Genomic DNA, 26259 nt, shown 5'->3' on the forward strand with positions numbered 1-26259 from the left:
GTGATTGCAGGACGATTCTTGCGTACATGTACAACAATTTGATTTCAGGGGAACTATACATGGTGAATACGATTTAAATCAAACTGTCTTAGCTACATACCAATCTAAAACAAAAAATTTTTACGTGGAAATTTGCCGCTATGCGAAATCATGAAGAAAATAACAAAACGAATCGCTGTAACTATTTCCACATGATCAAACTACTAATGAATATATAACACGTACACACTGCACAATTACAATTTACACATTAGGGCTGGCGCTAGCTTTGAAGTTCATGGAGATTGCCAACAAATGTCGGGAATGCTTGACAAGCACTTTTTTGGGAATTTGAAAGCACCAGTTGTTGTCTGTTTCATCGTCGTTTGTACCTTCCAGATACGCATACAAAGCACCGGCAAAGCTAAAAATTGTTACAAAAAGGAAAATATAACATTTGCAGAGAATACAAGGTCGGCGTTGGGTTTCTCATTTTGATTTGCTAAAAAAATAACGCCTGAATATGTTTTCAATGCTGTGCTACAATTTATTGCAATCCCAATTATAACGCAGTTAGGCAAAAAACCTTCTTTATTTATTTAAAATTTACTAAATTCAAACCTCCATTTATTATTCAACTTCGGGCCGACAATAATAAGAGCATTCAATTCAAACTGAAGTCTTTCGATATTGATAGACGGCATGACCTGCTTCACACTTTTTTCCACATCCTCGGGCATATCTACGTATGAAAATAGTGTTCAGTTCAAAGATGCCAATTTTAATTATTTTTCCCCTCGCTTACCAACTGAAGGACCTAAAATTTGTTCAAACGGGTCATGTCCGATTTGGATCGATCGCACGGCTTTGTGCCAGGATAGGCGCTTGAACATTGAAAAGCAATGGTTGATCTTCGCGGATTTGGGAATTAACCCAGTTTCGTCGACCGGAAGAGTCAACTCTTTCTCAGCGTATTCGCACATGGTTTGGTCCTTCTTGCCGCTTAGCTGTGGGTATTTAGAATGCAGATGCATAACGCAAATTATTTGAGGAAATTCTAAACGGGTAACAAGAATTCGCTTAATATGTGCTTACATTTAAAAGTTGTATACACAATTTGTTTTATCTATTTCCAGTGAAAAGAATTTAAAATTGTTACATACTTTGGCAAGGAACTGGATAATAAGCGTGACGTATCTAACGGCCTCGCTAATGTCAGCTTTTCTGGCGTTCTCAGCATTGCGGTCCACGGCTTGGGCAAGACGGACTGGTAATGGGACCTGAATTTGGTACCAAAATAGTTTGAAGTTATAATGCTAGGATCTCGAACACAAAAAAGTACAAACAAAGCGAGGCTTTAAGTTGTTTGTGTTTGTTCCTGTCACTTGATTTGTGACGTAACAATGTGCGTTATTGCAACATATACGCGGCCACCTTTTAATGTTAGTAATGTAACGTGCTGTGGAATTGCTGTGTCGTTTATGTTTATATACTGTAAAGTAGGGATGCACCGAAAGTTCGGTTTGCCGAATTTATTCGGCCGAAACTAAGGTTTTTATAATTATTCGGTTTCGGCCGAATATTTTTGCAAAATTCGGCCGAAACCGAAACTTTTTTTCTGCATGTAACGATTGAAATCATTGTTCAAACTGCACCCATGTGTTCTTTTTATTTGTTTATTTTCACCAAAATGATGAAAATCAACTTTAAGCAGCTAATACAGCAGTCGAGGTTCTTTTTTAAGTGCCAACAAAGGGCTGTATGATAGGATTAGATCCAATACAGCACATGTTTTGTTTAAATTTATTGCGTTTGAATAGATAGATACCAAAATTAGTTTCGGTTGATTCGGCCGAATTTATTCGGCAACTTTTGCCGAATATTCGGTTTCGGCCGAATAAAAAAAATGCTGTTTCGGTGCATCACTACTGTAAAGCACGGGGTCGCTCTCCAGCATAATAAAAAATGTGTCCAATGGTGGTTCCGAGCCGTGCAGACTTACGTGACAAAATACAACTGTTACAGTCTGATTGTCGATTAATTTGTTGTTCAGTGGGGTATTCAATCTTTGTAGTGCGAATTAACCAATAAAAATGCTGGTAAATACCTGTTCTACATTATCATGCATAACTTCGCAGTCCACGCTAAGTCCCACATCTTGCGGGTATGTCATGCGCGGGATCGTCTAAAAACGCAAGGACCAAGCAAAGTAAAAACAGGATCAAACAACTCCGTTATAATGAATTACATGCAGCTGGCTTATAAAAGACAAATCTTGTAAATTTAATGCAATATGATGTATTGGACCTTGTATGTGTATAGCAATTTTTATGATTTATGATTGTTTTATGTGTTTTTAAAATATATATCTGTAAATATATTTATGTTTTTTATAGTAAATGTATATGTTTTTACAAACATAGACACGCAAGTTGTTTATATTTATTAATATTATTTATTATATATGTTTCAAAAACATACTATTTTTGATCTATGATAAAACTCACCTCCTTTTTTATAAGACGTTTTCTCAGAATGAATTTTTCCAAAATCTAAAAAGAGGTTGAGGTTCGTATAAAAAAGTTTTTTGTGCAGACAAAATACATATCATAACATAAGGATTACATAAAACTGGTTGTGAAAACGATTTACGCGTTTTTAACACATTTGGAATACAGGCCAAAACTGCTGTGTAGCGTGTAACGCCGCCGATCCGTTGAAAAAGCACGTTACATTACCTATGTGTTACGCCGTACTAAATGTGCATTCTTTTTTCAATAATTTTAAAGTGTAGTTCTGAAAGCCTAACCTCACCTGTTTTTGCAACATTGAAAAGTTGTATGAAATTGTGTGCTGAGGTTTATCACCAATTACAGTTGCCTCGTATTGTGAGTTTGCCAAAATCAAAGGCAAAATGTCGCGATGTTCGTTAATACAAACCAGATGCTTGGCCAAAACACAAGCTGCATCAATTTGTTGAAACCTTCAACGTATCAAAACCCAAATATTATACCATGTATTCAACCAAGTTATTAATAAAGAAATCCTGATGGTGCAATTTACTTTCTTATTTGATTTACGGTGACATTGATCATTTTTACAACAAATCCGTTATTTTTTTTGCTTTAATTAGCCCTTATATCATCAATCAAAGGTTGTGCGGTTTGTCTACAATACGAAAAATGACATTGTTTGCAAACTACATCCAGATTTATATGGTAGTAAAATACCTCCCATGAACTTATACGAAATGTATTAAAAGGCTTACTCTGGTCTGGGCAAAATGTGATCCCAGCACTTAATTAGGATTTGGTTATGGAGTTCGACAAGGTACTCGATAAAAACAAGAGCACAACGTCCTTTGCCATGCACGCTGGGTAAACACATCGATATTGGGCTCTGAAGCGTCATCTGGTGGTCGAAGTATTTTGGCGGCGTGTTGTATCGGTCGGTCTTTAGTAGTCTTGGTCGTACCTATACAAACAGCCCCGTTTAACGATAAGATAACATGATGTACTTAAATGGAGGCAGTCTTCATTTACTTCATTAAAGATGTCCATATAAAGGTCCAGATCAGCAGAAACTTCGTCATTTTCAATAAAAGTCTTCTTATCAGCTTCGGGAATATCCACCTTGTATCGAAATCTGAATGATAAGTTAAAAAGTTTTATTCGTATAAACGCAAGTAAGTAATATTTAACAATACAAACAGAACACAAGAAAGACGTCAAATTGGAATGGTATTTCCTATCTGCAAAGTTATTTTTATTGTTGCAACGTGTTGTGGAGTAGCAGCTCCACTTTTGTGGAAGAGCAAGAAACCATTTGTTAACCACAGTAACCTACTTCGTAATAACGGCAGTCTGGACCTCCAAAACAGCAGGAATATTCTGAATCAGATGTAAGTTCTCGTAGTTTAAGATCGCCTTTAGAGCAGCACAGTCTTCTGGAGTATAAAGGAATAGAAAGGCAAGATAGAGAAAGAACATACAACAGAAGTGAGGTTGGAGCTACAACTAATCAAACTTTGTTATATGAATTAGCGAGTGTTTAAATATAACTCTGCCATAAAACACATGTGCAAGTGAACGTGTGAGTTACGTCCAAAGAAAGAGTAAAAATACCTTCCACATTTCCATCATTTGCTTCTAGTTTTTGTTTGAGGTTATTAAGGCCAATGTGATTTCTATATTTCCAGAGAGCGGGATCAGTCCATTTCACAAGTCCACTTGAAAGCGTTTGTGCTTCACCGATTTCATAAACCAGGTTACAACTGCAAAAAAATAAAATATTTTGGGATCTCCAGCATCAGTGGTACATTTAACGAACCTACAGCAAGGACGGTTTAAAACAACCATCTCAACCCAGTTGTTGTTTTACATAAAAATTATACAGTAAAGCTGATTTCATTTTGGTAAACAGGTTGACTAAACTGTTGGGACAAAATATTATTTGTTTACTTACCAATGCAAAATCTGTTTCGACAAATTCCCTGCATTTAAGATTTTTTTATGTGATTTTTCAATTATTGCATCCATATCCCTGAATACTGGAGATAAAAATTCTTTCTGGAAAGTCGATTCCCATTTTTCTCTGCACGCCATTGATAAAAAGTTGCAGCTGTTGCCTTCAACCTGAGTCTGTAAAGATATAAACAGACCAGTTTTGTGATAAAGGGAACTAAATGAGATTTAAATTTTTATTTGTGGCGTGCTTGTTCTTTATTCGTGATGAATCGAATGATGTCGCTACAACAATATGTCGTTTCAATACACAATTTTATTAAACAAGTTTTGTGTATTTGATGAATAGAAGTAGGCAAGGAAAATAATGTAAACGTGCTATCCGATTATTGTAGTGTTCACCTTGCTTGTTCTGATGTTGTGTAGAACCCGATGCATCACGATAACTGTATCGTCAATACTTTTTCCAGTACAGTCTGCCAGTTGTGTAATATTTTTGACCATTTCTCCCGTCAGAAAAGGAACAATTTGATCTTGACGTTTAATTTTTAAGAGTCTTTAAAAGCAAAAGACACATGTTATACTTGCCATGAGTAGTGGGTAAAACGGTTTTGAAACTAAACAGGCGTTAAAAACGTACTTCTTTAGAATATAAGGATCAAGTGCAGAGGTTTGGCAGTTTATTGTGTTATAACACCTCCTTTAGCGGCTACGCAGCAACAAAGGAAAATTTTTATAAAGTTTCAATATATTTCGGGATCAACTATTAGTGGCATCATCATTTATCATTTTTCTAAAGGTTGAAATATTATATTTACCCTTGAATAGCCTTTGGTTCTTTTTTTGAAGCAAGTACGAGCGTTGCATGAAAAAGCGCCCTTACAGCGCAAACTGATAGTTTGGTTAACTCCCGTTCTGGCGTGAGGTCTTCGCGATCGTCAGGTGACTTCAGAATATATCCAGCTTGTGATTCTTCTGTTACTTCACCAGGCTCGTTGCCAGAGTGAAGAAGACCGCCGGCCCCTCCTCCGATTCTTTTACCACATCCTGGACATTTTCCTTCCTGTTCTGGGTTGGTGCATTCGCCGATAAAGTAAACATGACCGTTTGGACACATGTAGGGTTTCGCAGGTGTGTCCTTACGGTACGTTCTATCGAGATTCATCACACTTTTGATTTCGAAGTAGTTTGAGGCAGGCATTGTTGGGAAGAATTGTTTTTTTATGTTCTTTGGTTTTTCGATAATGTTCCGCAGAGGAACAACCAGCTCATTTGTGCTTAAATGAATTGCTAGCTGCGTCAAAATCAGGAAATCAGTAAGTTGATACCGCAGTCGCTTAGTAACTGTTGGTGCAATCAGTCCAACGAACTCCTGGTTGCAAACGCTGTTATAAAAATGTCGACTGTTGCCTCCGGTTAAATATTGGCCCAAGCTCCCACAAATATCGGCAAAGGCATCGTCCTGAACAGATTTCCTGGCGCCACCTCTTGCTACCCATATAGACAAAGCGAGCATAATTTCAAAGACACTTTCGGGTCCATTTATTTGACTGATCAGTTGTTGCGGAAGTTCGTTGGAGTTAAAATGCCCCCAAAGTGAGCATTTTGTGTCATTGTAAATTGAACCAGCAAGCACAAAGTAATCACACTGTCGATAAAGGTCCTCGACTTCAATTTTCTGGATATCAAGCAATTTTATTGGAGTCAGCTGATTTGGATACATTTTTTCATCAAGCAAGGAAAGGTATGAAGAGATTCCGAAACGACGACATAAGTATTTCAAAATGTACTGCTTAATCATCTCTTGACCTTCGCAAAAATCGCATATAACCCCAACGAGCTTTTTCATTGCAGGTATGTGTTTTGGATTCCTTTTTTTTTTGTTTCCCAGGAAGTAAATGCACTCCGCTGTGACGCGCGAAATGTACAGAAGTTTTGAACATATATCCAGTTGTTTGGTCTGCGACGACGAAGGCAAATTTAACTCATTTTTCACTTCGTTGAGCAAATCCAAAGCGAAATTGGTTTCAGTGCGTGTTTTCGCTTTGAGAAGAAGCATATCTTGTGAGCACTTAACATAAATGTCAATTAGCATGCCACAGTCGCTTACAACCTTTCCCATGCTTTCAAAATGTTGGTCAAGTTGTTTTCTAACTTGATCATGGTCGTAACGCATTAGAAGGTGAAGAATGTTTGACCGGGCGGTCGCACTCTTGTCAAAAGGACTTAAATGGGGAGACATTTGCATTGTCTTTCCCTCACAAATCACAAAACTTTCCAAAATTTGAGTAATTTTTTCATTTGGCTGTTGCAAATTTCTCGGTGAGGAAACCATCTCAGGAAAACAAAATGTTGATAGATATTCCAAGAAGCAACTTGTACATGCACTTTTTAACCGTTGTAATTCTATATCTTCTTTGTCCGTGAGTTGAACAGGTTTCAAGGCTTTAACATTTCCAATTAACTTTCTGCATTCAGGGCAAGTACCGTCTTTGCAATGCTGCACACAAGAGAAGCAAATAAAGTGGCGGCAAGGAAGTCTGACCGGTTCTTCTACATCTTTTCTGCACATTTTGCACATAACTTTATGCCATGAGCAAAGCATTTTCAGTCGAATGTATTCGATGCAGTTAAACAACACGTTTGCTACAACTTCAATAAACTGATTATCAGCGAGACTTTTAATCTCATTTGCAGCTTCCAAAAGTTGCGTTGCCTTAGGTATAAGCACACTAAGGTATTTATTTACATATGATGAGTTAGTCGGAATCTGGTCCAAAAAATGGTCCACAAACCATAGCAGTTCCCACGAGAAACGAAGTTCTTCATCACCATGAATTAAAATGGAATCAGCAACTCTTTTTAGGCTCGATACGACTCCTTTAAACTTGTTAAACTTGTCAATATCCTGTATGTTTTCTACATTTGTGTACAAATCTCGAACAATGGACCCAAAGGCGCATATGTGCAAGAAAAAGTCTTTCTTTTCTCGTTGAACATTAAGCCACTCTTGTGCACAGAAAAGAACATTGTGGATCGAAATCACTTCTTTAAAAAGTTCCAGATCATTGGACAGCCTCATCATAAGGATAAACAATTCAAGAAGGGGAGTCTCGTAGTGTTCTGTGTTGACTTGTCTCTGTTTTTCAAACAGGATTATAATTGCTTCTTGTACGACATAAAGTTGCTCCAGGTTAGAAGAGCTAAACTTAAACTCTAGACAGAGAAAGTCATGAATAAATCGTTTTAGTACATCCACCCCTCCATACTCATTAGCAAACGCGAGTAACTGTTTAAGTGAAGACAGATTCATCTTGTTAACGAATGCTTCCTCGGGATCATCGGCTGATAATTGTTTCAAAACAGTCCAGTTTGTTTTTAGCTCATCCACCACTGAGCGACTGAAAGGAAACTGGCATTGAAAGTTTGCTTGTGATTGGACTACAAAGTTGCAAATGAACAAGGAAGTATTCAAATGAGGTTTGCACAAATCGGAAGAAAAAAACTTAAACCAAACATCAACAATGTGGCCAGCCTTGTCGTTCAGAAGTAAGTCGAGATTATTGTCACTGTCAGCAATGCTTGTAATTTTAGCCAGAGAATATGCCATATGTCGCTTCAAACTGAGCCATAAGGTGTTAAAAAACGATCCAGCTTCTTGGAGAGAATTTTTAGAAAAAGCAGCTTCAACAATCCAAGAATCACTACTCAAACCTTCCTGCTGTTTTATCAGGTCAATCAATAGCGTAAACAGGTCGTTTTTAAATTTCTCGCACCAATTTCCTTTACAGCAGAGGCTTCGAAGTATTTTTATGCGATTTCGGTCACTGTTATTTGACCTTGGGTTTTTGAGTACTGCCATCGCGGCGGGAATGGAATCCTCAAGTAGATCGGAAACATTCACGTAAAACTCCTTTTGCTCCTTACTCTCCTTAGAGACATTGACATTTTTCGCCAAAATTTCTGAACTGCTTATGTTCTGAAGCATTACATTAGCTGGGAGTCGTATGCGACTCTTTCGAGGTCGAAGCTCGTCTACATACACAGTGGCACATTCCTTGCTGTAAAACGTCTTGAACGATCTCGATGTCGTACTGCGTTCCAGCGAAAAAAGAAATGCAATAATTACACGTCTGTTTGATATTTGATGTTCTAACTCTTTGGTCTTGTTCATGACAAGATATTTCGCGCACGCTATTAGTCGCGCATGCAAATGTGCCTGTGGGCATTGGATAAGCAAAACAACTGGCTGGCGGTTACCTTCAGATGCGTCAAAATCTATAAACTTGTTTAAAACATCAATATATTCCTCTTCAGTTTGAATCTGTTGGAGAGTGATCAGCCGAACGTGATACTTTGGAAGCTCCAAAATCTCCTCTAAAGCTAAACGGTCTTGGTCGCTGAGACACATAGAGAATGAAAGAACCTCCAACACTTTGATCTGCGTTTCGCTTTTCTTACACTCCTTGAGCAGCAATTCGTCCAAAGATTCATGGGATTGACGTGTGGTATATATTTCCTGAAATTCACCCAGTTTGGATTTTGTCCGCACGACAGAATCAAGCGTCGCTGTTTGTAGTAGTGTGCACTTCGCATCCTCATAACACGATTCATTTAAATCTCCTTTATAGTCCAAAGCGATGGAAGCTGCGGTATCCTCCTGATATCCAACAAAAGCATCGCTTATCGAAAATTTGGTCAAGATTTGTTTTGTTTCTCCGAACGAGGCAGCCCAGGACTGAAGTCGCTCAGTCATAGGTTTTTGCTCTGCATTGAGAACACTGCTAATCTCCAAAACGTGTTTTTCCAGGCGGCTGATTAGTGGTATGGGAAAATCGTTGTATACAACTTCCTTCTCCTCAATGACAATTAATTTAAAGTCATCAGCAATTCTGCTTTTCACTCGATGACCCCCAAGTCCGAGATCGACATAACGTTGGGAAGCTTTGGTTAAGTATTGTTGGTTGAGAGCGTCGTATAGAGATTCGTACAAGTCGGTAAGGTTGAGAAGCACAGCTGTTGTTCCAGACTCCATGCAGATTTTTATGCGACTGATGTTGCGGCAGATCTCTGTATAGTCGTTGTCGCGAGGAAAACTCGAGCCAAAAATAACTTGAAATTTTCGGTCAATAATTTCACTTATTAGACTAACTGCTGAATACCTTTTAGTCAAAAGTAGAAGAAATCTGCTGTCATTTTCTATGTTCTGCTGTATGAGGTTGGTCACTGAAATGTCTGGTTTATCAATGGCATACCTTGGCAAACAATCTTGAAACGTTTTAAACACATCCTCGTGGTATCCATCGAAATTCCGCAAGATGCAAACAGGCAGTTCCTCCAGGAGCCTGTCACTATTTTCACAAGGAACCTGAGAAAGCATTTTTAGAAGTCCATAATAATCCCGTAACCCAAAAAATTCTTTTTCTTTGTCTTTAAGCTGTTTTTCACACACTCCTAAATATGCATTCGTTAATCCTTTTACGATGCCAGCGTATTCTTCATAAACCCCTCCGCTTGATTCAAAAAACGCCCTTGCTGTTTTTTCAAGGTCGTCTGCAGTTGGTTTCGGTCTTGTAACAAAAATTCCTCTGTTCATTTTTGCTGGATCTAAAGCCCAGTTAGAAATTCCCACAAATCCAACATTTTCGTAATCAGATTTTTCGATTTTATTGCTAGTGGATCCTGCTTCGAGAAGGGGGTGGAGAACTTTAAGTGGCATTTTGGGGGAATCTTCGGCAAGTCCTATCTCGTCCAATACTACAACAGCAACAAAGTTATTTAGATTTTGTTTGCTTTGTAATTGTGCACATTGTTTAAAGACTGTTTCAATGCCAACTGCATCAGATACGGCACTGCACTGAAAAGAAGAAATGTGTATCTTCTTGAGATTTCCAAAAAGTGGGCTGATTGAGGTTTTTCCCTTCATGGCGTTACTGACGATTGTCTTGGCCAGAGTCTTCGAACTTCCAGGTCTACCGATCAGGAAAAGTGGAATTCGCAATTCCGCGCACACAATTATCATGAACACATTCTCGCGAAGTGACTCATTGCGGGCGATGTCTTTCCCCAAATCGACTGAATTCAAGAAGACATTCTGACATGCAACAATCGCATTGTTGATGTCATCGGCGGTTAACGCGAGCTTTACGGGTTTTAAATAATTTTCTCCGGATTTGGGCCATCCAGACAGTACTTCAGCCATAACGCCTCTGTACTCAAGGCGACTATTGAGGGTGGAGTGATAACACATGCCAAGAGCTTGAATAAATGCCCACAATGCTGGCTCACTCCACAACTGGGCATTGTGATTTTCCTGATTGTATTCTTGAATTAGCGGAGTAAGGATGTGAGACTTTTCATAAAACCACTTGAAACTTTTGATTGATCTTTCAACATCGCGAAGACTCACAAATTTGCAGACCTCCCGTTTCTGTTTCATGAATGTTTGCGAAGCTACAAGTGAATTAGTCATCAGAAGAAGCATTCCATCATCCAGTTTTGTCTCTTGCGGGAAGTCGTTGTTAAGTTGGGACATCATCTGTTTTATGTATATTTCCTCAGTTTCGTTACTAAGTTGTCCGAAATCCCACACCATGGGGTGCATGCTGGGGGGCAATGGAATAACACGATAAACCAGATGTCTCATCGGTATTCCATCAAAGGTATCCTTGGTTTTGTCAGCTTTTACATTAAAACCGAGACCACACGTTTCCAGAGACTGTATCTCTTGCTTTGTGTGCTCCCTGTATGGGTTACACGCTACTACTATTTTTAATCCCGAGTCATGGAACGGAATTCCGCGCACAGTTCTGTCACATACAACTTCCTTTATGGCATAAATTGCCTCGGTGGTGTTAGCCTCGTCCAGAAACAGAACTGTCTCGACTTCACCGTTTTCCTTTGCCAGGGTAGAAGCTTCGTTAACTTGCTTTTGTATGGTACTGATTGTGATTCCACCATGTACCTTTATGGTACGCATGTTACAAGCCACGGGGTTTTGACCTGCTTTCAGTTTGCTCATGAATTCCACCATCCTTGTTTTGCCGCATCCGGTTTCACCCATGATCACCACAGGGATGTCGCACCTGAACCTCATTTGTATGGCAAGCATCTTTAAAACGTTGTCTGTGGTTAGCTCGTAGGTGGGATCGGGATCAAACACAACGGGTTGTCCAAACACGCTACAAAGAGTAGAAAGCTTTTCGTCTCGGGAAAGCTTGTCAAAATTTTGCTGAAGTGGTACACCTTGCAGTTTTAGACCCTTGTACAAACTAGAGCTCATTATACGTGCCTCTACAACCTTGCCACTATTCGGATGGCACAGGTCAGAAGTCCTGCCCTTTCGAATGATGTTAAAATGCACAAAAGACATCGTTGTCCGTATCCCGCAACCAGTGTCATCGTTAAAAAATAAATATGGATGCAAGCGACTCTCCCATTTCCGCCTTAGCTGATGGAAATTATACAGATTTTCATGTTCCGCGCTTGCACTATTTTGGTCGGATTCCTGCTGAAAAGATGACGTGGCAAAATCTTGGGACATTCGAATCATAAAACGAACAACAAAAGATTTGAAACCGGTAAGTTGTGAACGATATCCAACTATTTTAGGGTCGCAGAATATTGAGTTCTCGCAATCGTGCAACTGAACGTTAAGAAAGCTCGAAAAGTGATAAAGCTCTGCCCACGACGGGTTTGGAATACTGCAATATTTCAGGAGCATTCTTAAACCTTCACTTTGATTTGTTGTCGCGTTTTGAATTGCAGACTCGTGTTTAAAGTCATCAAGGGTTTCACCATTATCGTAGCGATGTAGATATTGACATGGTCGTTGGTAAACTTCATTACCAAATTTTTTCTCATCCACATTAATGTATTGGTCATCAGTCGAGCCAACCTGGGAATTGCTTAAAACTTGCATAGCCATGAGTGGAGGCCGGCAAATAACTTTGGGAATAAACTCCAGGATATGCATAAAACTGGGTACGCTCTGTGTAATACAAAAATATAACCGCAATGAAACCAAAGTGTTTGCAAGAGTTGTTCAAAGATAGCAATAATGTGGAGAAAGAGCACCTTAAATTTTGGTTGTGTATATTCGATTGCATAGTAATGCTTTTGTTGTCGTCTCCAAATGACACCGAAACTGCTTTGAATTGAACCAAGGAACAGGAGGTCAAAAAAAAACTTGCTGGCATCTTCGCCACTGACCTGCAAGTGTTGTATGGTAACGTATGGGGCTTCACACAGCGCTGGGTTTGGTAACCATTACCCGGTTAACCGATTAAACGAGGATTTTGCGGCCAATATTGGTCTAAAAAAATTACACATTCAAAGTCTGTTTACACACGGCCACAGTTTATCAATCAAAAATTAAACTTTTTGTCCCAATATACTGGTACCACAAATGCTACATAAATCACGCTAACATCACGATTCAAGTTCATACGCTTGCCAAACACCTATTTTTATTTCGTTATTTGTCAATAAGTATTTTAAAATTGTGTCCGTGCATGGGATTAAAACCAACAATGAATAGAAACAAAAAAGCAACGATTCTCCCCAAAACGCAGATGGCAAATGACTATGTGTAAACGTGGTCTATTCATTGCAAGTTCAATTAATCAATCAGTGTGATTTTTTGGGAACAAAAAGGCTGTTCCATAGTGCAGAAAACATTGATGGCATTTAATTTTCGGCAACAACCCATGCCATTATTAGCTGAATAAGTTGGAAGTGGGAAATTTTTTGTTGCAAAAATAGAAAATAACTTACTGCTGGAGTGATATCAATGTGGATGAAATGTGGATCCTTGTTACGCACTGCCTTGGATCCGTACAAAGACTGGGTAACATCGCAAATATCGATGTTTTTGTCAAGCAACCGTATCACTGTTTCATTCAGGGAAATTGAATGATCTTCGAATATCGCCCGCGCCCTTTCCCGGCAGCGCGATATGTACAACGATTTACCTATATCAAGAGGGTTGTAAGCTTTCACCATTTTCGAAGAAAGCAATAATTTAAACACATTCGAATTTTACTACGGCAATTGTTTTCTATGTGTTTTTTGTGTGGCCGATTCTCTGCAATGACAAGTACGTATTATTTATCGTTTTTCAGGGGGTTGGCCCTCCCGGATGCCCATGAGGACAGACTGTAATAAAATCACTCAAATCTAACTCGAAAACCTCACTAACCGTTGCCAGCAGTTTCGGACTGTACAAGACGCACTGTATTTTCTCCACCATCAATCGTTGCTGCACTAATTGAGTCATTCACCTTTAGATGAGATTCCATGTATTTTTTGAGGTTATCATCACTCACAATCTTGTGCTCTTTGCCCACTTGATGCTGAACAAGAATTAATTTGTTATATATACGTTTCTGCGCCCAAACGTGCACAAAACCTGTAATCAGGCCTTAAAATTTGTTTGTCTATTTGCAGAGGGCCTCAACTAAGCGGCCAAAGTCGAAAAAGAAAACCACTCAAACCTCATCAAAACAAGTTGCTAGATAGTGTTGACTTTCACTGCAAATAATAACAAGGTGATATGAATCGTTTTTTTCTTTCTTCTGCGTAAGGTCCTGGAAACAATGCTCGACTTTTTGGGCAATTGCAAATGAAAGTTGCTCAACACAAGCAAGACAGTAATTCCGTTTGTCTAAAAAAATAAACAACACATTATATAATTGGCACTTGTTGATGGTTTTGCCGAAAGTAACTTACCGCCGTCAGGATTGACACTAATAGCTCTCCGCAACAACAATTCCACTTCGTCTGCTTTGGTACTTTCGGAGCAGATCAGGACTTCTGATGCCGATGGCAGGGGTTGTTCGGGACATTTGGCATAAATCGACAGGACGTTTCTCCACACGTACTCCGCAGAGCATATGATTAAATTCGGTTTTCCGCATTTGAACTGGTCTGCCCACTTTCTCTCGGGTAAAACCCTACCCACCGAACTTTTGCTTAATAGCGAAAGAAATATCCCCAAATGCTCAATACTTATGTAGTCATGTAGAGACGTAACCTGCAAATGTTTAAAGCACAACTTGAACAGCTATGTGGCATTAGGTTAAGTGCTGTTATTTAAACATTCCTGTTGGTACTTACAGCAGTTTCTCTGAAATACTTTTCAATAACTGTTTTGACAAACGTTGGAACATCGCGTTCGTCTTTTTCGTTTTCCTGAATATTTTTAATTACTTGCTTTAAGGTAAGATTGGTTCTGTCTTCTAGTACACCCTGTACGACGCCGACATCGCTCCAAATTTTACTGGCGGCTGTAGAAGCTAGTTTTAGTTTTACCACGGATAATGCAGAAAAAAAATAACGTTTGTACCCAGCTCGTTGTCAAATTCTTTCAGAAACTTGGAAATTTTTTCCACATTCCGTTCATTTTTTAGCGCCCATAAATTGCACTTTTTCAGTTCCGGTGGTGTCACCGCTTGCACTGCGGCTTTGGCGACATTTTCCCGCCATTTTTTCTTATTAACCAGTTGACGCACAATCCTTGCCTTGCGCTTAATGTTGCTTTCATTGGTTTCTGTTACACAGATAAATTTTAAAGAGGAATTTAATTGTTTTAAACAATCTTAAAATGGTGTGGTGTCGCTGGAATTAAGTCAATGTCTAATTGAGGGCCGTATTGTGCCACAGTATAGGGAACAGTGTTAATTTTAGGTTTTGTGTGTCTGTATTTTTGAAACTTTGCTGTACGATTTTACATTATTACAAAAGTGCCAATTGGGCAAAGCTTAGCAAAAGAAAATATTTTTTTTCAGAATCAGAGGCCCCAAGGCTACTGTTTTTTGTTTTTCTTTGTGTGGAATGTCAGACTACATTTTACATACCGTCTTCTGTCGTAAATGCATCTTTGTTTAATGAGGTTTCATCTCTGTATGCGACCGCATGGTCTTTTTCCTGCACAACATGCTTGTAAGAAGCACTGGGAAAAACACATTCCAGCAAACAATATAACTGGTCCGGAAAATCACTTCTGTCAGTGTTTGCCAATTCCTTGCAAAGATAGGCGAGTTGTAGGATATTAAAATGATTTAAGTGATAATGGCAAAGGCGTTTTTCACTGAGATAAGTCATCCACCTGAAAGTTGGCAAGCAAGTAACTTCCACTAGATTTAGTTTTAAAGTAACACACTCGGGTTACCATATTATGAAATTACTAATCACCAAATTAACTTCCGCCTATGAATGGCGTGGTAAAATGATCCTAGTATGCTTAGTATGTTAAATGTGTTTTTAATTCAAAATCTTACTGGTCATTTGCATTCACTAGAACAGTTGATAGTTTATGAACTTCTTCAATCACATCTTTGCTGCTTGTTATTACTGGGGCTGAGTCGTCAAAGTAAACCAACACAGTCAATTCGGTTGCATCATTGCAACTGCAATTGCATAATTCAAGTTAAAAAAAAATTTTTTTTGTTACAGCATTTGCTTTTTTTGTGGTTGCAAAATATAGAAAGTGACTTGTTGCTTCTTTGTGACCTTTTACACAATCCAATATTATTCTGAGTTTGGGTTGGGAATAAAAACAATTTGGGCAGATTCTTATTTAAGCCATAGCACCGATAAACAAAACAAACAGTTGCCAACAATATCTACATGATTACATTTCATAATTACAAAGATAAAAATAATATTGTACTTTATGATGGCTTTCCAGTTGATAAAGAGAAAGCACCCATGATTTTTTATATCCACATAAGCCCTTGTTAGTTTTTCAACAGCCGATAGTACTTTAATAAATTTGTCCACTTCCCGTTTTCCTTTATCTGCTTCTCCTGCTATTAACACTATTCTAGACTGCAAATCTCGTATCTCATTCCAGGACATTGCCATTTTTTTTGCATTTTCTGGCAATCCTACATCAAATAATGGTTTAACAAACACATTGGTATTTGAAAATTAACTCAATAGTACGACAAATAATTATAAAACAAATACTTGCATCACAGGCACTCATTTGAATGGAATCATACCATATACTACTTAAATATATTTTTTATATAACTGATAAAAATGTCATATGTTTGTTTACAGTGTTTTTAGTTTAGTATTTTCCCACATTTTGTTACCTACTCTCAAAACATAGTCTCCAAATATGCTTCTATAAGTATCACCTATGCCAGAGGTGCAAGTTTTGCTATTAAATGACCTTTTAGTGAAAAAAAACAAATACTTCCACGATTCTGACTATAGGTTAATAAAAAAACAGGGTGGATTTTGGGCCCAAACAACATTTTCAGGCATGATTTGTGCAAAATGTTGTGCCAATTACAACTCTATACATAGATTTAGAGTGTGGCTTTCTTTTAAATTACAAGAAATATTCTGACCAGAAAATTTATAATTTCTCAACAACTAAAGTTTCCTTTACAAACATTGCAGCCGGCAGTATACAGTTTAGCCATTATGTATGCAAATGTTTTTTTTACACGACTTATGCAATCAAAACATTCCATCCTTTCTAGTGTTATGTATCTGTCTGTTAGCATTCATTATGTACATACCGGGGTTCTTAAAAATTAAAACTGTTAAGTTAGTTTGGCCCGTGTTGTGTGGATAAAACTTTCGGGCCAAAAAAGTGTGGACTGTCTTTAAAAGGGTTGAAAAGCACTTAATTACAAAATTTAAGATGCATGAAATCTATACTGCTTGCATTTCCACTATTTAAATACCTGAAATCTCCATTTCCAAACAATCTTCAATGCTACAATTTTGTTTTCTCTTAAGGTTACCAACAGTGTAACTTCCATGTTGGTTAATCTTTTGTGCTGTTTCCAAAGTTGTTTTTGCAACAGATCCTTGAAGATTTGTGATATCTTTTAACCACTCCAGTTGCTTGGCCGTTTCCACCTGAAAATATATACAAATGATCATGCCGAAGGTGCAATATAGAATGCTATATTTTCAATGATTAAAAACCAGTACAATGGACTATAGTAAAAAATGCTTTCCAATTGTTTTGGATTTATACTGGCATGTTTAATTTTAGGTCATGTTTCGATAATAGCTAAGGTACCCATTGTTCAAAAAGTGCTTTGTTGCCATCAGCATTTTTTTCAATTTCATCACATGCACCCAGAAATGCTTCCAGGGTAGCATTTTCCTGAAGGCCATATATTAATGGAGAAAATCCCATGACAGCACTCAGAAAGCAAGACACTGTATCAATATCTGTCGGCTCTTCTCCAGCTGAAGTCATTGCCAGTTCACTCATAACTTGCACATCGGAAATGTCTGCGAAACGCACAAATTGAATCACTACCATAGACAGGTATTTATGCATCTGTCATAGTTTGTGAAGGCCACCTACATACCACATATGGGACAAAAATCTATATATTTAGTAAAAAATGCAACAATAAGGTTACTGGCAGATAGTTTATAACACTACTATACTTTTCATGTCCTGCCTCAGCCATTCTAGAAGTTTGATGTGAGTGGCACACAAGTCAATGATTTTTTGGCATTTCAAAATCTTTTTCACATCCTTGTAAGCATCACATGTGTCTTCTCTTTCCATGCATCGAATGGTTTTATCTTCAAGATTGCTAATGATGTTCTGTGGAAACGAACATGTTTTATAATTTGCATTGATTTATGGCATGGTTATGACAACTTTACATGCACATGAAACACAAAATTAACATACATACGAAACACTTAACTTTACATCTTACACTCTAATACTGTAATACATGATTTAAAATCTAGGAACTCTGTCCCTACCATGACATGATCAAGATTAGTAAACTTTGGCCTTAAGTTGAAGGCTTTAAATACAATAATTATCTCTTCAACTATTTTCTGGCTCTGTTTCATTTCAAGAAACATGTGTATCCTTTCAGCCCAATGAATTGTTTCACTGGGTTTTGGTGGAATAGAATGACCCAGCATGCCAAACATTTTCAATCTGCCTACAACATCTTCTTTTTGGTTAAGGTCGCCATACAGATTGTTAACATTATGAAGCGTTAATAGACCTGAAAAATCGATCAAGGTAAATTCAAGAACAATTACAATGTATCATCTTACCTTTATAGACTTGCATTGTTTTCTCAAAAAATGCATTTTTAATGGGAATCCACACTTCTATAACAAAGCAAGAAATTGTTTCAAGACAACATTTATTTGCGAGAGCATTTGCTAGTTTTTTGCTCTTCCATTTTTTTTTAATGTCTTCACAAATCCTGGAATTCTGTAATGCCTGTATCAAAATATACTTTTCAGTTGATTATGAAATAAGAAAAAATGTAAATTATTATATACAGCATATATTTGTAAAATATACATGTACCGTTTCACAACAAAACAGATCACCTTAGATTTATGCAGGAGATTAATCTCTTTCAAAACTTCTGGCTGAAGATTCAAAAACTTCACAACAGTGGGTGTTTTTGGAATTTTATCAACTCTGTCAATATGTGTACACTCGACTACTTCATCCAAGAGATATGTGACTGTGTTTTCATTTAACTTATTGTTGACTTCCTCAAAATCTTTGAAGATTTTTTCTGAAAAAAATTATAACTTTAAAGGCTAACTTGTCAACATTTTGTTTACTTTTCTTTAAAGTCAAATACAAGTCATAAAGAAAAAAAATTGATGTTGTAAAAGGTGTTAGAGGGTTTCACATAAAGATGAACATTTTTAGCAATGCGATAAAATATAAAGCTATTATTTGAAGCCCTGGTGTAGTAGCTATTTATGGTTTTTCAACTTTACTGAATTCTAGAAGAGTCAAGCACTTCTTAAATTTGCTTTCAAACAGATGGATAGAACAATAATTAAAAAATTTTCAGTCTGAGGTCACTCTTATGAGCATGAACACGCAACATATGTAACTATTATGGCATAGAAAATTGAATTTGACAAATGGTGTTATGTATCACATAAAATACGGCATACATGTTTTTCTTTGGAGTATTTTGCATATCAGCGTGCTTTATTTAATCCAGTAACCTGCAATGAGACACTATTGCTGTGTAAAACACACTAGTGTTGAGCAAAAAGTCACTTAAAAAAGTCCTGACATAGATGTCAGAAGGCCAACCATTGTATAATTTTATGCACAATATATCAACTGAAATAAAAATAAAAAAGGCAATTGCACACCTTGAAACAAATTTTCCATGTATTTCAAAAAAATTTCAGTTGTTGTCAAACACTCTTGAAAGTGTTCAAACTGCTTCAATCTATGTTCCAGTATCTTGCTCAGTTCTGAAGTAGTGAGTTGGTGATCAACTGAACTGTATTTTTTGTTTTTTTGTTCCTGTAACGCAGTTGACACAAACTAACTTTGATCAAATGTTTAACATAAAACTCAATTTTAAAGACTTATAATTTATCACAAGAGAAAGCTGTATTAAGTTTTGTATCAAGCAAATCCAACTGCAGAATTCCATTGTTTTGTTCTAAACCTAATTTGTATAATGAAGATGGTTACAAAATTAAATGAGATACTATACCATTTACAGTAGTTACACATTCTAGGAAAAGAGATTAGACAAACAAGCTCCTTTAGTAGTTTATCACGAAGATAAAAAGCAAAATGAAATCAGATACAAGTGCAAGTATATTGTACCTTGTTCATTGCATCAAAACAATGAAGGAATGAGGATTTTACAGTAAAGAGCAGTTGCAATGTTGCAAGGGGAACTTTGCCTGACCTAACACAAACAACCATATCTTTTATTGCAGTTTTTGCATGCTTTCTTGCTTTCTTCAATTCAGGTGATAGATTGAATATTAAGTTCTGGCTACCTAAAGATAAACACAAACAAAACTTATAAATTACTGTTGCCGGTGCATCACCAAACTTTTTAAAGCAATTCAAGTGATAGATTATATATTAAGTCCTAGCTACCTAAAGATAAACACAAACAAAACTTATAAATTACTGTTGCCGGTGCATCACCAAACTTTTTAAAGCAATTCAAGTGATAGATTATATATTAAGTCATAGCTACCTAAAGATAAACACAAACAAAACTCATGAATTACTTTTGTCGATGCATCACCAAACTTTTTAAAGCTTGGTAATACTTGCATACTCATAACAACTACTTTTGTACAACCAGTCAATTCACCCAAATTAAATCCATATTAACCAAGTTCTGCTGCTTAATGCTTTTTTATAGCATCTATTCACAATTTTTTATAATTAATTTTTGTTTAAATAAAAGCATGTAATTGTCATTATTCAATGATTAGCAGTTTCCTTATTCCATGAATTTTGCAGTAATTACAGTTAATAGAGATTTGCTTGAGCCAATTCTACTTTATATGCACTTACAAAAATGCTGAAAGAATGTAGATGCAGGAGGCCATTGTTGAATAAATTTCAAGGTTCCAACTGGATCCCCATCAATTTGATACTTTTCAAAATGTTTTAAAAATAGTTTGGAGAGAACAATGGGCAGTTTGGTAAATGGTATCAACTTTTCCAAATATCCTGTACTTTGCTTTCATTTGCAATAGATTCCATTAATTAAATATGATTATTGCAAATAAATAGAAAGATTTTACCTGCAAAGAGATTTCTATTTGGTTCACAACCTCTTCTGAAAATTTATCTTTCACAAAATCATTTGCACCGGCTTTATTCAAATTATCAGCATAAAACTCTAACAGTTTTTTAGCATTTTTGTTGTATCTCTGCAAAAAACAACATTTTTAAGTAAATTGGTCACAGAAGTTTTGCTAAACAAATACTTCAGAAACTGATTTCTTTATATGATGTGTAGCAGTTGAATCCAAAAATTCACTGAAAGGCTCATTCCACTTTATATTAGTAAGATTGCTCCAATACTACATAAAAACAAGATTAGGTTATGTACAAGCAATGAGTCAAAAATGATCAGCAAGGTGCAGACAGTAGCGCACTATGTATGAACTATCGTAGTGTGTCCTACTGTGGATCATGCCTAGTCTAGTACCAAATAGATCGACTTTGGATGAAAAAACACCACAAACTGGAATAGTTGCACTCAAAGATTAGGTTACATATACAATATTATACTCTGGGTGGATAAAATCATAAACACACCTTGACTTCATCTACAGGGTCTCTTTCGAAAGCATGAAATACATTTTCAAACGTATTTAAACAAAGTTCTCTTAAATATAGCAGTTTTTCTTCTGTCTAAGAAAAATAACGCAATTAATCTTTGATAATTGTCTTTATAATTTGTTAAAACATTATGATATAATACTCACCTTTTCCAGGCATAAAACATCCTGTAAACAATGCGAAACCAATTCAAATGCCATACACACAGAAGTAGAAGAAATCAAATCAGTGTCTTTACACAATTTGGCAACATTGCCAAGAAGTACCTCTGAACAAGCCAATATTTGTTCTCCATTAAAACTGTAAAAAACAGTAAGTGTATCAAATACAGCTTCTTTGAAAAAACTTTGTCATGTACTTGTCGTTTGGTTGTTGAATTTTTTTCAAAATAATGTTGCAGTGCGTACGGGTGATTCTTTCCAAGCCATGCTGAAAAAAGATATACAGTATTTGCCAAAAAACGTTGGGCAACAAAATGTATCAGTTGCTTTATACTTTATCATTGCTAATTTTCCAAGAAGAGTTTAGTTTCTCGAAAATATTTACAGCATCAAATAAGTCCATGGAACATTGTTCTTTCTCTAACAGATCACAAACAGCTTCAGGACTTAAAATTTTTTGGTAAATGTCCTTTACTTCAGGAAACAACAAAATCAATGATTGGATTTCTTTTGCCATGCTTGTCAACGATCTGTAAAGCATCAAGGTGAAACAAAAATTAACAATGTTTACTTGCCTCATCAAGTAACTGTAAGTTGAATATTTCTGCCTTGCCTATAAGTTTTAAAACTTGTGTATGCAGCTTTTGTGGACTTATTATAGGTTATGATGCAATATGCTTTTTGTGAAAACAACAAGTTTCAAATACCTTTGATTGCAGCTTTCTTTTAGTTTTGATAAAAGATCAATTTTCTTGACTGATTTTGGAAAGCTTAGGCTTGTTGGTAGTTCCAGATTAGATACTGCATTTATCATGAAAGTATAAACTGGCAGGAAAAGCAGACATTCTGCTTGAGTATGTAATTCCAAAAATATTTGATCTAGAACTTTTGGAACATTCCAATTGCTAAGGAAATAACAGTTTAAAATGAGTATTTCTTCTACAATTAGTAAACATTTTTATCACAACACTACACCGGAAAAGTATTCATATTTTTTCAAAACAAAAAAGATGAAGCAATTCATGCTATCAAAGCACCACAATGTAATGTATGAGCATATGCCTTAAGTGCTTGCATCTGGAGTGGATATACCTGTCATTTATGTTGATTTGCTCAAAGCACAATGCAGCTTGTGAGTACATTTCTCTTATTTGCTCCTCATTCACATCATGCAATGTTACTCCATCACAAATTGTAGAGATTAATTGATTAGAGTGTAGAGAGTAACCATTTTTTTTCCATATTAATACAGCTCCCAAAGTACCCAATACCCTTCTGGCTTGAGACAGGGTATCATATTGTTTGCACACATCATATTCTTTCTCAAAATATGATTTCAGATTTTCAGGCTAAACGCAAAATAAAAAGTTTAAACAAAGTTCTGAATGACTGTACTCTTTTGTACCTTGTACTGTATGGTTTCAATGATTTCATTATTACTTGAAACACTTGGCCCAGGTTTAGCTGAGATAAAATGATTGTTAAACATATGTAGGTACTGATAGTACGATACCCCACGCTCTTGCCCTGTGAGACTTATGACTTCAAAAGAAGGCCACATTTTAGTGAGATGGTTTGAAAACATTGACTGATATGTTCCATGCTCCATTTTTCGAAAGAAAACAACATCATATTGTATCACATGTCTCTTCATATTTTCACCTAGACAAAATTCGATTTTGTGAATTCTAAAAGAAATTATTTTTGTGTTTACCTTGTTTGCCCACAACTATTCTGTTCAGATTTTGGACACAGTCCAAAGAAAAGTTTTCATGTTGTAATTCTTCTCCTTCTTTCACTACATATTTGTATTCTACTTTTACTCCTTCTGTCACTTCCAGCACACAAATATATCTTTTCTTTCTTCAAAACAAAGAGGATACAAATTTGCTTGGTGTGTTGGTGAAGTAAGTTTATGTTTTTTCTTTCAAAATAATTTATTTAAGAATGAATTCGATATAAGTTCTATTACAACAGGCATGTAAATATTTATACAATTTTGTACTACAAACAAATGGATATTTATTTTATTGCAATACATAATTCATCTAATACTTACAATTGATCAAAATACATGGGCATTTCGGTATGATTATGAAAAAAGTAAATATACAATTTTTTATTTTTTTTCATCACATTCATCAACTCATCATACACCACAGCACAAAACTCCAAGGTAATTTTATCTGTAATTTGAAATGTTTTTGTGATGAACAACTATTCAAATGTAGCAAAGTGGAGCCAATAATATGAATTGTGTAAGCTGCATACAGATGGCCACAGTTTCGACCTATAAGGTCTCATCAGTGCAGCTGGTGTGACAATCAGTCCACTTTGCTGCACTGAAGAGGCCTTATAGGTCGAAACAGTGGCCATCTGTATGGAGCTTACACAATTAAAATGTAGGTTAAGATATCTCAGTCATTTTTTGGCTTTTTGCCAAAACATTTACCTTTCAAACCTTCTTTGTTGACAGAAAGCGCTTCGTCTGTTGTGATTTTGGCCTGAAAATAACATGGGAAATTTTAACATTAGTTTAACAACTATAATGATCAAAGAAGTACTACGCAGCATGCTATAAATATACCAAGAAGGCTCAAATTAGGAATTTAAGCAAAAACTAGTCGAAGGGGAGAAATTCAGATAACCTTTTGAAAAATAATAAGTTAATTATAGTGAATGCTTTTGCACAAAAGAACTATTTGATGTGTAATAAATGTCTGTTCATGCAAAAAAAACATTTCAAAACTTTTCAAAAAGTTCACACTGCTATTGCATTCCTTTATGTTGATACTTTTTTTAATACAACATACATCTTCGATCACTTGAATTGATTTTTCCTTAATATCTGCATGTGCATTTTCCGAAGAAGTTTCCTGAATTAATTTATCTACAGCTTTGGTTGCCTTCTTTTTGTCACACGTGGCAAGTAAAATTAAGAACTCCAATAGCCACCTGTCCACAAGTGATCTGGAAATTCAATGCATTTTGTTTACCTTGTGTTTCAAAAACTCATGTGCTTTAACTAGTTTGGCATGTAATTGGTAAGAAAATGGCATGTGTGAAACATAACACTATGTTCAGCAAATATTTTATTACATCTTAATGGCTTCACATCCGAGGCCTTGCAGCCAATTGATTTTTTGAAGTTTTTAACACACAAAAAAGGTCTTTTTAAATTACCAGCAAGTAACAATTACTTGAAAAATAACACCCAACCGGACATTAGATTATTTTTTCAGCTGTGCATCCTAATTTGAGTGCAGTCGTTCACTAAATGCCTGTGATTTTGTTATTTTGTAAAAATTGCTTTGCAAAGAAACTTTTTTTAAACAAGTTTTTGGGTTAAAACTATGTACTCAATACATTTTTTTTATTGCCGTTTTTAATAATTCATACAAAGTTCCAAAAGTCCATGTACTGAAGAAAATACTTCTAAAAAGATGCATAAACCTTTTAAATATTTCATCTGCAACTTTCTTGACAACAGTCTCCTGTTGTTTCAATTGCATCCAGGACTCCAAAACCCATACAACATTTTCGTCATTTTGAAACAAGCTTTTTACAATTTCGGATAGTTTTTCCTTGTCTGACAAAAAAGAAAAGATGATAAACCCCTAAGCAAAAAATTTCCAAAAACATTTTACCTAAAGTATATTCCAAAGTAGTTGTTAGCTTTTCTTTCCAATTTTGTGACACATCAATGGCATATAGTAAAGTCAGTATCCTTGATGACTTTTCAACTTTGGAAACATCAACATCTACCAACAGAACATATGATGAAAGCCAATAAGGTAACATGGAATGGGCTAATTGCATTAAATCTATGTGTGTTAACACTGTTATTTTCACTACAAACTTTTATATGTGGTAAAATTCAGAAATGTCTACACCAAAACAAGTGTTTTTGCAAGTTTGAAATTACCTGGAGAAATGACACGCTTCTTTTGCAAAAATTTTGCAAGTTTGTGGATATCCTTATCATCAAGACCTTCCTCCAACACAGGAGCCAACAAATTTACTTGATGATCATCCATTAATACATTCTCTAAATTATACTCGTTTACTTTTATACATTACAGAAAAACAAACAGCAACCAATATATTTAAATCAAATATTCGAACAACAGACAGAACCTATGTTCAAGCACAACACTTTGTTTTTATATTGACAGCTTTTTCTGATTTGCTGACAAAAGCAGAAACGAATTTTACCACATGCAATTAATTTTGTGTCCTGTTAAGAATTACCTGTTGCCATGAAGGTGCTGGCAACCGTAATGAATTTTCGTGTTAATTCATTTCTCTTTCTTCATGTCAGTTCTTCTTCTTTTAGAGAACCGAACTCATAAGGCGGTGCCATTCAACACGGAAGTTCCTGTTATGGCTTCCTTTACATGTGCAGTCTGTATTTTTTATGAGTCTAAACTCCTGTCACAGCGGTTTAGCTACTTGTCACACACTTTGCTTCTCCTTTTACCAATACATGTTGTTTTACATATTGCCCATCAACAGGTTTTTTTTGCCAAAGTTTTTTTTTTAATCTGCATGAGGT

At 36.1% G+C, this 26259-nt stretch overlaps 1 protein-coding gene across 3 annotated transcripts; it reads right to left on the reverse strand.

The window, feature by feature from the left end:
• LOC145899661 (E3 ubiquitin-protein ligase rnf213-alpha-like) lies at positions 1 to 26075 on the reverse strand. 3 transcript variants are annotated; one of them, XM_082988553.1, is made up of 51 exons: positions 25956 to 26075; positions 25630 to 25752; positions 25352 to 25465; positions 25158 to 25293; positions 24518 to 24674; positions 24157 to 24208; positions 23764 to 23890; positions 23419 to 23567; positions 23110 to 23366; positions 22797 to 23053; positions 22412 to 22609; positions 22039 to 22234; positions 21902 to 21972; positions 21690 to 21843; positions 21520 to 21615; positions 21186 to 21281; positions 21000 to 21128; positions 20767 to 20935; positions 20056 to 20234; positions 19587 to 19743; positions 18792 to 18985; positions 18507 to 18678; positions 18201 to 18454; positions 17871 to 18033; positions 17491 to 17708; positions 17147 to 17324; positions 16114 to 16330; positions 15722 to 15850; positions 15299 to 15549; positions 14788 to 14991; positions 14559 to 14728; positions 14172 to 14475; positions 13937 to 14106; positions 13642 to 13795; positions 13218 to 13414; positions 12519 to 12653; positions 9605 to 12432; positions 5261 to 9538; positions 4845 to 4998; positions 4444 to 4619; positions 4104 to 4252; positions 3826 to 3925; positions 3522 to 3624; positions 3248 to 3453; positions 2794 to 2962; positions 2487 to 2531; positions 2087 to 2164; positions 1143 to 1259; positions 785 to 986; positions 601 to 721; positions 1 to 403 (listed from the first exon to the last, which is right to left on the reverse strand). In XM_082988553.1, the coding sequence occupies exons 1-51, from the start codon at positions 25963 to 25965 to the stop codon at positions 244 to 246; spliced, it is 14823 nt and encodes a 4940-aa protein (XP_082844679.1). In that variant the 5' UTR covers positions 25966 to 26075; the 3' UTR covers positions 1 to 243. The 3 variants fall into 3 exon arrangements, with proteins under 3 accessions (XP_082844679.1, XP_082844678.1, XP_082844676.1); XM_082988552.1 differs by having other exon boundaries at positions 3826 to 3922; positions 5261 to 12432; XM_082988550.1 differs by having other exon boundaries at positions 5261 to 12432.
• Positions 26076 to 26259: the final 184 nt, after the last annotated feature.

This window comes from Ascidia mentula, chromosome 4 (assembly GCF_947561715.1).
Source record: "Ascidia mentula chromosome 4, kaAscMent1.1, whole genome shotgun sequence".
NCBI lineage: Eukaryota > Metazoa > Chordata > Ascidiacea > Phlebobranchia > Ascidiidae > Ascidia > Ascidia mentula.